At 35.9% G+C, this 12,938-nt stretch overlaps 1 protein-coding gene across 2 annotated transcripts in view; it reads right to left on the bottom strand.

The window, feature by feature from the left end:
• The window catches only part of LOC137245267 (NEDD4-binding protein 1-like), a 37,568-nt gene that overhangs the window by 4,046 nt on the left and 20,584 nt on the right, over window positions 1-12,938 (bottom strand). Inside the window, exons 2-5 of one of the 2 annotated variants that reach the window (XM_067775634.1) lie at window positions 9,318-9,398; window positions 6,048-7,028; window positions 4,317-4,519; window positions 55-270 (exon numbers count right to left, since the gene is read on the bottom strand). In XM_067775634.1, coding sequence (XP_067631735.1) covers window positions 55-270; window positions 4,317-4,519; window positions 6,048-7,028; window positions 9,318-9,398 — 1,481 coding nt within the window. Of the gene's footprint in view, window positions 1-54; window positions 271-4,316; window positions 4,520-6,047; window positions 7,029-9,317; window positions 9,411-12,938 lie in introns of both variants that reach the window. The other variant, XM_067775635.1, reaches the window with a different exon arrangement.

The raw sequence follows: 12,938 nt of genomic DNA, 5'->3' as shown, positions 1-12,938 counted from the left end.
TTATTAAATTACGGACAGAGATACTAATAATTTAGCTATATTTATTTCACTTACCGATCATCGTAGCAACTGGAAAATTTTCCCGGTAAATTTTTACAAGGTGTAACCACTATTTTACCAGCTTTATGCAGTTCAAACATAGTTGCCGAATCGCTACATTTATGCATACGAAATTGTGGCACGACTGCTTTAACTTCATGACCCATTTTTTCGAAAAAATCAATGCAGATTTTTAAACCTTTTACTGAAAATTCTTTACTGAGTGCATGGCTGTAAGAAATGCCACGAAAAGAATTAAAACGAAATGTTTTAAAATTAAAATGGGGAAAATATTAAATTCGAAATATAAATACGAAAACTTTCTTAGAAAATGTTTATAAAAATAATGGCTGTGTTCTCATTGTTCAGTTGTTATCTTAAGCTTATAATGCATAATATGAATCAACCACCGTAAAACATTCGGCTAGGTATCGGACCAAACCAAATTTTTTTTTTTCTGAAGAGATTGGGCCATAAGCACAAAAGTAAGTGCCCCTTTTTCGAAGATACTCTCCCAAACATAGATAGGCGCGTTGTAAAATATTATTTTAATTTAATATGTCTAAAGAATTAGGCCCGGTTTTCAGTAGTTGGTTAAGCTAAGATTAAACTAAGTTTGCTTAAACTCTACATAGTCAAATTCAAGCTCCAGTTAAACTATTGAGCTGTTTTTCAGTCACAGTTTAAGACCGCCTTTGGGGTACGCTTTTTGTACGGCAACATTGGGTTTTTTATTAGCTAGATAATTTGTAGATACGGCAACAACTGGATTTTGCTTACCCAACAAACATGCAAAAAATATTTTTCCACCGAAATACATATATTGTAACGAATTTTAGTGGTATTCCTCTTATTTGCAACCTTCTACTAACGTTCGTATCGCTAAACTGTTGAATAAATAACTCTAACATTCAATAATGCAAACAACAGCTTGCTTAAATCAAACTGATTACTGATTGCTCAGCTTGCGCTCTTTTATACTCTTCGATTTCCTCGTTCTCATACTTCTAGGCGTTTCTAGAGTTTACTACTTAGTTACCAGCTATAAAATTACCAGCTATAACAGATGCACGTTTATAGCTTCTCATATACGCGTGTATATGTGATACTTGCACATATGATTGCCTACTTTTGTGAGCATCTCAGATAAGATATATGCATGTGTTTGTGCGTTTCTATCCGCTTCGTGTACGTAGATATGTGTAGACATAATGACTGCTTAGTATCGGCTTAGAGATGATAGTATCCCTTAGTGTTGCTAATATTCGTCACAATATATCTAGTTCCGGAGGTTATATCCAATATTATTATTTTATTATTCTAAAACCATATAGTTCTCGAGTTGATATCCAACATTATTCTCCAATTACTATGCAGCCCTTGACAAATTTTATAAAATTTATAGTTATCGAGTTGATCTCCAACGTTATTATCATTATCAAACTATTTCCAACCTGAGAGATTTTGAGAAATATACAGTTCTCAAATGAATATTCAACACATTTCTCCAGTTGATATCCTACACTATCAGCCCAATTCTAAACGAAAATTCCGTGCGAGTTTTCTCCCTTCTCCCATTCCTCGTATTCTAACTAAAATTCCTTGTGAGTTTTTTCACTTCTCCCTTTCCTCCTATTCTGAACAATGTTCGAAAAAGCGGAAACCGGTTATGGGAGAAAAGTAGGTATTATGAATGTGAGGGAGATTTCTCTGCCATTTCAAAGGAGTTTTTTCACTTGTTAAATTAAAGGGAATGCATCAAAATAGTTAAAGGAAATTGGTTATTTTAAGAAAGAACACTTATTTGTACATATTTGTGCTCAAAGATGTATTTATATTCTACCACAATATTCTCACTTCTAATACAACAACAACTACAACCACAATATTCTTTATTTTAAGTTGAAAAGTATATCATAAGCAACGGTAGAGCTCTTGGTATACAAATTTGATGCAGCCATCCAGAAATTGCGCAAGGATTTTTTAATAAGGCTTAAATAGATTTTGGCATATGATGAAGGACGAATTCAACTCAACTTGGCCGCCAGAAAATTGCTTTGCTGAATGAAAGCAGGCAACTCCGGCAGATTTGTGTTATGCGGCCGTCTTCTTCTTATGTTCCGCTGTTGATGTTGCTGTGGCACCAATTCATTACTCATTTCAGTGAATACCACATGAAATGCAATAAATACTGTGCAATGTTTATATTTTATTTCTTAATTTCCAACAAATTTGCAACAATAATTAAACTTTTCAATTTTTTAAACAAAATAAGAAATGTGCAACGAAATTTCAATTGACAAAACAGCTGACTTCGAAAATTCGAAATTCCTATTCCCCAATTATTGTTCTCCCTAGGAGAACAGAATTGGAGGAATTTTTCCGCGGGAATAAAAAAATCCGCGAGAACAAAATTCCGCGAGAATATTTAGAATTGGTCTGTATATATCGAGTTGAGGTGGAGAACAACAAGTTGGAAATTAAATTTTTTCAACTTAAGTAATAGTATTTTTTGCTTTATAAAAAATTCCCTCGTTTGCTGAGTACGTTATGATTCTCCAGTTGAGCCACTATTTCAAAACAACTCTTGAGACTTTAGAAGTATGCCTAGTTATGAACATGAGCTCTAATGGTGCTCCAGCCCAAATGCTTATTGGGTATATTCGACGCCATTTCGAACGAACGCAAATCACCGATAGGTTAACTAGAGTTTAACCCTGCCAGATCGGCCGCTTAAGCTCGGCGTAAACTTCAGTTAAAGAGACTGAAAAACTGCACAATAAGTTTAAGCGTAGTTTAACCGACAAACTGAGTTGAACTTGTACTGAAAAACCGGGCCTTAAAAAAGAAGCATGTAGGCGTGGTCAGCCTTCTTTTATTATTTGAGTTGTATATTTTTTCTTTTCAATCCTATATCCGGGACTGTATGTAATATTTGTTCCAAATATGAGCCAAATCGGACCACAAATACGAGTATTTTTAATATCTCGATCTTTGCACCACCTAGCGGCGATTTTTTTTCATTGGTCGCTTTCTATTCTTGTATGTATTATGTGTTCCAAATATGAGCCAAATCAGACCACAACTACGATTTTTTGAATATCTCCATCCTTGCGACACCTAGCGGCGATTTTTCTCATAGGTCTTTTTTTTATTCTTGTATGTATTATGTGTTCCAAATATGAGCCAAATTGGACCACAAATACGATTTTTTTGAATATCTCGACCCTTGCGCCACCTAGCGGCGATTTTTTTATAGGTCGCTTTCTATTCATGTATGTATTATGTGTTCCAAATATGAACCAAATCGGACCACAATACGATTTTTTGAAATATTTCGATCCATGCGCCACCTATCGGATATTTTTTCTTATTATTGCATTTTCATCGGGTTCTGAACTATATACTAAGTTTCAAGCTTGTAGCTTATCGACAAGTTACTTAAATTTCAATTACAAAATTCGTGCCAGCTAGCCAAATAAACCGCTTCAAAACAAAATACAGAATGAATGTTCAGTGAAAACAAGAAAACACATCTAAACCTTTTATGATATTTATATGGGGAGTCCCAGTTCAGCCTTAACCAAACCGTTCAATCACCACAGATTTTTTCCCTTTTTTGAAGTGAGAACCGAACCACTACCTGTTAGACCGATTTCGATGCCAGGTTCAGCACGTCGAAATTTATAAGAATACATGTGTCGCCTTTTTTCATCTCGGACGTTGTGGCAGCGCACTTCCCTCAAGTCGCCCGATGAAACCAGGCTAATCTTGTTCATTTTTTTTGTAATACATAATTTTTGATTTTCATTCTAATTTACTGCTAATTTTTTTGAGATTAGCACCCGCTGGGTGAATTCTGGCAGCTGAATAGGATTCCGTGTATCAAAATACATAAGAAGGCAAACGCCGACTTACCAGATACACCAACTTGTTTTTAATGTAGCTGCGTAATTTATTGCACCTCATATAATACATTTTTATACAAAGAATAGAAGAAGGCTGACTACGTCTACACTTTAATTTTTAAAATAAAATTAATAATTAACATATATTAGGACGGGTTCAATTTCGAATTTCGAAAACAAGCGAAAACTGATTCACAGCTTGCTGTGCTGAATCTCCGTCGCTGCAATCGCACGAAATAATTCGCGACTTTCTACGAAACTCTTCTGGGCACCACTGTTAACTTTTATATTTGAAGACATATATGAAACTTTAATAATATAAGCTGCATATTGTTTTTATCACAGATTTTTCCAAAAAGTTTGACTTACTTGAATGCAACATTGCAAGCATCGATAAGTATCATACGCTTTTTTGATTGTTTTTCTGGCGCTTCAGGATCGCCAGCATTAGGATTGTAAGTATTATTGTTGTAAGCAACAAGTTCTTTCTTTTCGCTATTTGTAAAAAGAAGTCCGCTCTTTATAGCTGCTTTTCTCACCGGGCGTGGTGGACTTTTTGGAACGAAAATTGGCTGTAGCAGAGAAAAAAGAATATTTGTTAACATTAAATAAATAAGCAAAATAATTTGATGTTAAACCTTTTACATAATCTTATAACTTTAAACGAGCTATTCTTGTATGTATATTTGTATGTTTGTTTAGCCGAACGATCTCGGGAACGGCTCAACCGAATTAAATGAAATTTGGCACAGAGACAATGTATCACCTTCTAAGGCTTTGTACCTAGGTGTTGCCACTCAGAATGTTTCATAAGGTTGTCACCTATTTAAAATTAAAAAAAATTTCATGATATATGCCGATATGGGTATCAAACGAAATGCATTTCACTCCGCATTACAATAGGGACATTTTTGAGTAGGGTTGCCATTTAAGGTTGCCACCTATTCGAAATTAAAAAAAAATTCCATGAGATATGCCTATATGGGTATCAAACGAAAGGTATTTCACTCCGCATTACCATAGGGAAATTTTTGATTAGGGTTGCCATTTAGAGTTGCCACCTATTCGAAATTAAAAAAAAATTCCATGAGATATGCCTATATGGGTATCAAAACGAAAGATATTTCACTCCGCATTACGATAGAAACATTTTTGAGTAGGGTTGTCATTTAGGGTTGGGGTAGTTAGACGAAATAGTACTCTACTTACTCATATTCTATTAAAGCTTTAAAGGAGAAGACTAAAGTTAAAAATCTTCGTAAAAATATCTCACACACGCTAATAAAATTGAAATGCAATATCAAGGCACCGTGGCAAATTCTAGAAAAATATACTTTAGTGCATATTTTTGGCAAATATGAAATGAATAATTGCAATTTCTCACAGATTACTCTTAGAAAGATTTCTCACCATAGCAAAAAGATATCTCACCATGGTAATTTGCTACCGTTGAACACTTGAGGCATATGTTCAATTTGAAAACGACATCTAACCATTTAACTACTTACCAACAGATTGCGCTTAGGAAAGTAAGTTGACATTTAATTAAACTAACTGATAGTTGTCATTCGTGAAATTTACAAGTTTTTGGAATATAATAAAATTGTGAGACTTTCATAGTGTATAACTAAAAAAATGTTTCAAATTAATAATTCGGCGCATGAAGATACTCCACCAAAATAACTTAGTTCTCGATTTCACTAATTGTCATAACAATCCCTTATACTATAGGCTGGAATTACCCATTTCACATTTTTCATTCCAGTTCCTTTTGCGGTTAGTGTTTGATATGTCTTTGAAAACTATTTTTAAGGAAATCAAATATTGGTAAGTAAAAATATATAATATATGTACATATACAAAAAAGTAGAGTTTGATTAATGATGGCATGTAGAAAAAAGTATGTTATGCGGCGTACTCGAAGATTGCCGAGCAAAGCTCGGTCGCCCAGGTACTACTATATTGAGGCATGTGTATATATGTATTTGTTTGAAATTAAAAAAATTCTTAAATTTACGAAAAGCTTTCTATTTCGGTTCCGACAAGCTCACTGCCTTAACATCCCTTAATCCAAGCCATTGTTTCATACAACATACTCACATTCGGTACGTTATCACTGTCCAAAGGAACAAAATCTCCCATATGTGCCGGTTTATCTGATATCCCCACTGTTTCGCTAATAAATATAACAGAATCATCAATTTGTTGTGCATTTTCCGCTTGCTCTACTTTTTCTATTTCCATTGGTTTTATTGTTACATCGTTTGTGATGATTTCATCCAAAATTATGATATCGTTTGAATCTAGTTTTTTTCCTTTCCTTTTCTTTTGTTTACCATTGGATTTCTTATTTTTTCTGCCGCCCTTTTTGCCAAATTTCGATTTCTTCTTACATCTTCCACCACTTAAAAATCGCAATGTTGTATAATCAATTTCTTTACATGCGGACCTGGGGAAATCTTGCGAATTTATGCTTGATACATCTTCATAGAAGAGAGCACCACAATCTGCATTATTTTGCGGACTTTTTTGCGTAGCAGTTGTATTTGTAGATTGCGAGCATACAGGCGTCGAAGTTATCAATTGAGAACCACGTTCAGTTATACGTTGTATTAGTGAAACATAACCTGATGATTTATTGCTTTTATTTTTCGAACGTGATTTTGATGTGGATGTGGCCGGTGTGTTCGGTTGATCGTCATCAATAACTATTTGTTCTATTTGTGGTTCAATGCATATACAATCATCATCATCATTATTTTCGGTGGCGCTGGCAGTAATAGTACATGATGATTTAGCAATTTGCGTAACTATGTTAATTTGTGTGTGATTACATTCATCATCTGAGATTATTTCACCTTCCTCGATACTTGAATCAAGTTTTTTGGGCATTCTTTTTTCAATTAATTTGGATTGTGATGTGTTCACTCCGTCAATTTGTTTTGCGAATTTTGTGTTGTGCTTACGCTTCTTGATGGAGCGTATTAGTTTTTTTGTAAATAGTTGACGCTTAGCAAGTGGTGTGTTAAAAGGAAAGTTGTTAATGGCTTGGCGGTTTTTGCGCAAATCTAGGCGACGTTTCTGTAAATGTTATGCATCAAGTTACATTAATGTGTACTAATTAAAAATAGACTAAAAATCAGACCTGTTAAACATTGATTACTAATGATAATGATTAGCCGTTCCATTGATTATTTTCTGTAAACGCCATTTAATGATTACTTGCCATTATTTTCTATTTTTAATGATTACTTTTCAATTGATTAAAAAAGAAATAAAAAAACATGATTTTTTACGATTATTGAAAAAAATCAAAAAAAAAAATCAAGAATAATCAAAAGTAATCGAAAATCAAAAAAAAAGAATCAGAAAAAATCAAAAGTAATTGATTATTTTTGATTTTTGAAACATTTTTTTTGATTATTTTACCGCTTTGTTGAAAGAAAAATTCTCGTTTGTTGCATGCATACAAGTACATTTTAGGATGCAATAGTAAATCGTAGTCGCTTATCGAGGCGAATATATCGCACACTAACTACAAAAGAGTCATAACCTAAAATTTTTCAAAATCGGTTTTTTTCCATAAACCAATTCACAGTAGGTACACATCTCTTACTGCCCCTTAAATTTCGTTGCCATTATTTTCTTCTTTAACTGGAAAATTACCGTTATGCCAGTTTTGGTGTTGATTGCATCGCTTGCGCTGTATCAACTAATGAGTACTATTTTTAGTTGTGTCAACGTGCTTAAGAACAAGTGAACAGTTTTTCTTACGCATAAAGCGTATTTTTTTAAATTCTGACTATCTTGTTGCAAAAAAGTTTTAACTTTGTTGTGTATTAATTAAAATTATGTCTTTTTTTACGTAAAGAGTAAGTAAATTTGCTTGCCTTATTGTGAAGTGTGCCTTTTTTGATGAAATAATGGTCATATATAATTGCCATAAATTGTCATAATTTAAAATTGCTATATATTTTGTCCGTAAACAAATAATTACAACAAAATTTCGTCATTCATTTTATAATGGTCTCCTTCTTTTTAAAACTGGATTTCAGTATAACATTATAGACGTTTTCACATAAACCGTTTTTCTTCTCTCCTGAACATTTACATTTTTCAAGTTGTGACTCTTCTGTAGTTAGTGTACGATATATCGCTCATTTACTTCATAATTCAAAAAACACAATTTTCCAGGAGAGCCATTCAAAGATTTTAACTGCCATATGTTGCGCATATAAAGGCATATTTTCATTTGTATAGCACGAGAAAATTTTTTAACTGATCAAAAAAATTTGTTTATACAACATAGATCATGAAATTGGGTACATTTATATGTTATTAACTCAAAAGTAATGTTTTTTGAGTTATAACACTATTGAAGTAAATGAGCGATATGTACATGCAACATATAGGGCGAATGGTATATGAGCGTTGATCTAAACATATTCTCAGGTAAGTATATACACATGTGCGTTATTTCCTTTGGTTAGACAACTGATTATGATGATGAATGACAACTTAGAGGATCGCTCCAGTTGGAAGTGAAGCTATCAACCTAAGTCGTATTACTCATACATATTGTTTGAGCATATTGTTTTGTCGTAATACAATACGCACTCCCCCGCAAGGTATTCGTCGGATATACATATCTATAGACACGATAATTTTTAGGTAGATATGTATGTACCCATATGCCTAGATAAGCGCTCACGATATACCGTTACATCCGCCAATGTACTTGTATGTACAAAATAATGAGTGCATAGCCATAACGTAATCCAAAATAGTGGATATATTTATTTTGGATATAACAAAATTGGTTAGACTTAAGGATGAAACCATAAAGGATCGTTGCTAAATGAAAGCTTTTGGAAACCAACCTATGAATCCAACATTTTTTTACATATTGTCTGGGCAATTAGAAAAACCGCCGTTTTCGATCCCACATTATTTTATATAATGAGTGTAGTAAAATGTGCACATGTGTGTATACTTACCGCCTCGATAAGCGCTTACGATTTACGATTGCATCCTAAAATGTACTTGTATACATGCAACAAACGAAAATTTTTCTTTCAACAAAGCGGAAAAATAATAAAAAAAAGTTTAAAAATTCTAAAATATTAGAAAAAATCAAACATAATCATTTTGATTACTTTTGATTATTTTTGACTTTTTTTTTATTTTTTTCAATAATCGGAAAAAATCGTGATTTTTTTTTGATTTTTTTCTAATTGTAATCAATTAGTAATTCCTTTTTTCCGGAAAACAATTTAAATAATCTTTGGTCATTAAAATAGGCATCTAATTAATTGATTACTAATGCTAATTCAAATTCAACAGGTCTGCTAAAAATATACTATACTATACCGAGTTATCACGAAACTTTCTAAATTCACTGCTCCTTCGTACCGTGCTGTTATTTGAGCGGCCTTCCCTCATCTCTATCGTCTTGGCAAATCAATACGTATCAATAAAAACAGAAAGATTAAATTCATCGTCAAGTTTAAAAGGAGTGTTATTAAACAAGTAAGTTCGAGTGTAACCGAATATTATATACTCAGCGTGAGCTTCAATTGTACATTTCATTTCAGATAAATAATTACTTTTCTACATAACACGTCGCACCGCCCGTTAAAAAAAAAAATGTCTTCCCATTTCCTCTTACAATAAAACTTTATAAGTGAAATATCATTGATTCAAAACAATTTTTTGCAAAGTTTTTTTTTTTAATCTTTTATATAAAAGTGGGCGTGGTCCTTAACCGATTTCGTTAATTTTTCTTCAATGCATTCCTTATAGTAAAGGCAACCTCTCTGCCGAATTTTGTTACGATAGGTTTAACGATTTTTGATTTATGATTAATAATATTTGTAAAATTGATTTTATCACAAGTGGGCGGAGCCGCGCCTATTTTAAACAATTTTTTATCAAGAGTCTCAATATCACTCCACATGTCAAATTTCAACATTCTAGGTGTATTATTTACTAAATAATCAGGTTTTTCGTGTTTTCCAAAATGTTATATATATAAAAAGTGGGCGTGGTTATCATCCGATTGAGCTCATTTTCAATACCAATCTATTCTGGGTCCAGATAAGCTCGTGTGCCAAATTTGGTGAAGATATCTGAATATTTACTCAAGTTATCGTGCTAACGGACGGCCGGACTGACGGACATGACTCAATCAAAGTTTTTTTCGATACTGATGATTTTGATATATGGAAATCTATATCTATCTCGAATCCTTTATACCTGTACAACCAACCGTTATCCAATCAAAGTTAATATACTCTGTGTGGAAAGCACGCTGAGTATAATAAATGTCTTAAAAATGTATACGAGTAAAAATGTCTCCCAGATCGAGAAATCCTTGGCGTTCAAGGAATTCACACTCATAGCTTTCCTCGACATTGAGGGAGCTTTCAACAACGTTACACCCTCAGCGATAACTGATGCACTAATCGGCTTGGGGCCGATTCGGGGCTAGTGAAACTTGTTCAGCAGTTACTGTTGCGACTGGATGGTTCAACGGTGGTCAAATACATAAGGAGAGGCATCCCGCAGGGGGAACTTTCTGCACTTCTATGGGTTGCCACACTTAATGAGCTCTTGGTTCTTCTTGAGAAGGACGGATGCCGCAAGGTAATCTCATATGCAGACGACCTTGCGCTATTAGTTAGCGGGAAGTTTCCGCAGACAGACACGACATAATGCAAACAAAGCTGAGACTGGTGGATAACTGAACCAGGAGTAAAGATCTATCGGTCAATTCAGCCAAAACTGAACTGGTTCTGTTCACCAGGAAATATAAGATACCTGCGTTGCAGCTGCCGGTGCTAGCGGGTATGACCCTTACGCTGAAGGACTCTGCCAAATACCTAGGAGTAATTTTTGATAAGAAACTACCCTGGAGGGAAAACGCTCAGGAGCGTGTGAAAAAAGCAACGGTGGCACTGTACAGCTGTAGGGGACCTGTTGCGCGAAGATGGGGATTATCACCGGATATTACCCTGTGCCTCTACACCGCTGTGGTTAGACCAATTCTTTTATACGGGGCAGTGGTCTGGTGGACGGGCTTAGATACTAAATCAAACATACGGGTATTCCAGAAGGTGCACAGAAGTGCTCTAATCTGCGTGGGGGTGCTCTGTGCACCACCCCTACGGAGGCGCTGGACAATATTTTTAATGTGTTGCCAATAGATCTAATGGCCAAACAATGTTGCGGCCTTTTCTGCTCTGCGGCTGCGAGAGTTATCCGGATGGAGAGACAATGTGGATGGCCATGCAGCCATCCTTAAGTATCTGGATTCGCCCTCGTCGGACTATTGCGCTCCGACTGTATTTTTCAATATGAAGTACGAGGTTATTATCCCGAATAGGGATTATTGGTTGAAGGAGTCACCGGACCTGAGCGATATGATGCAGATATATACTGACGGCTACAAACTGGATAATAAGGTGGGTAGCGGTGTCTTTTCACCTCAACTAGGGTGGAATCTATCATTTAGACCCGATAATTGCAGCGTCTTTCAGGCGGAGGTGGCTGCTATAAATGAGGCCGCTGATCACCTGGGGAAGGCTACTCACGGCTATGACCAAATTTGTATTTACTCTGACAGCCAGGCTGGCAAATCTCTTAACGAGATCGCTGAGCAAACTTCCTTCAATCTGGTACGGGTGCCTGAAAACTCGAATATATATCTCTGGTGGTTGGACTTATAACCGGCCACATAACAATCGGTAGGCACGCACAACGGCTGGGTGCTCCCTATAATGATTACTGCAGGAGCTGCAAAGACGAAGAGGAGATAGAAACAGTCAAACATTTTCTGTGCGATTGCCCTGCGCTTTGGCACAAGAGGAAGACATTTCTGTGATCTCCCTTCTTTGACGATCTTTGTGATCTGGCTAAGTTGGAACCTAAGCAACTCCTGACGTTTCCTGTATCGACCTGTTGGTTTGAGTAGGGGAGACATCCACGTGGTATCACAATGGGACCTTTTTGGATCTAAGTGCACTGTTGCTCGCACCGGTAGCCACTCTAACATAACCTAACCTAATTACGCACAATGTCGGCAAACTAATTAAAGATAACACGTAGATTATAGAGGTTATGCATTAGACTTATTGGTCTTCAGTCTCTTCACAACACCTCATCCAAACCGAGTTTCCTTAGAAAATCCAAAAAGTGCATGTGTAATTCTTATTTTAGCGACCCAAGGATCCTTAGTCTTCTCGCCACGGTATCTCATTCGAGCCGGATGTGTTCAGCAGTCCTATGTCCCCACAACACTATTTAAATAGTTTCTGCTGAATACCCAGAAGCCTAGGCATACAAACAGGCATCTGATAAAAAAGGCCCCGCCTTCCAGGGACTAAAGAAGTGAGAGCTCAGCCGTATGAAGAAAGAGACTACAAAAAGGATCGGACCTCTATGCCAGGAATTGCCGGCGTCACTCTAGATCAACTTCGATCTGGATACTGTAAAAGACTAAACTCTTACCTAACCAGAACCAACATCGACATACATAACATATGTCCTGCTTGCAACGTGTCCCCCTCTCTGGTCCACCCCTGTTGAAACTGCAAGTTTTCTTGGGCTCCTTAGCGGTTGCAACAACAACAGCAATATTCAGGCTCAAAAACGCTTCCCAAGGCAAGTCGGTTCTATGTACCGGAGCGACTCGGGATTTTCCCGACCAAGGACTGTCATTTCAGTGTAACCCCATTTAATTTGTTGCGTCTCTCCCACAAATTGTCATCCTCCCAGCAGCTCCTTGCAGCGGGACTGCTCCATATTCTCTTGCTCCGGGAAGGTATCGAACCCAATCCGGGTCCGTCTCCTGGCCCCGGTCCTGAGAAATGGTTTTGCTGCATCTGCCGGAAAATAATCTTTTTAGGATGGTCATACTGTTGTCAGTGTGTATCGTGTAACGGATGGTTGCATCGGACAGGGCTAGATTCCACGTCCACGTCCACGTAACTT

This window comes from Eurosta solidaginis, chromosome 3 (genome assembly GCF_040869045.1).
Source record: "Eurosta solidaginis isolate ZX-2024a chromosome 3, ASM4086904v1, whole genome shotgun sequence".
In the NCBI taxonomy this organism is placed as follows: Eukaryota; Metazoa; Arthropoda; class Insecta; order Diptera; family Tephritidae; genus Eurosta; species Eurosta solidaginis.
This window is presented reverse-complemented; position numbering and strand designations above follow the sequence as displayed.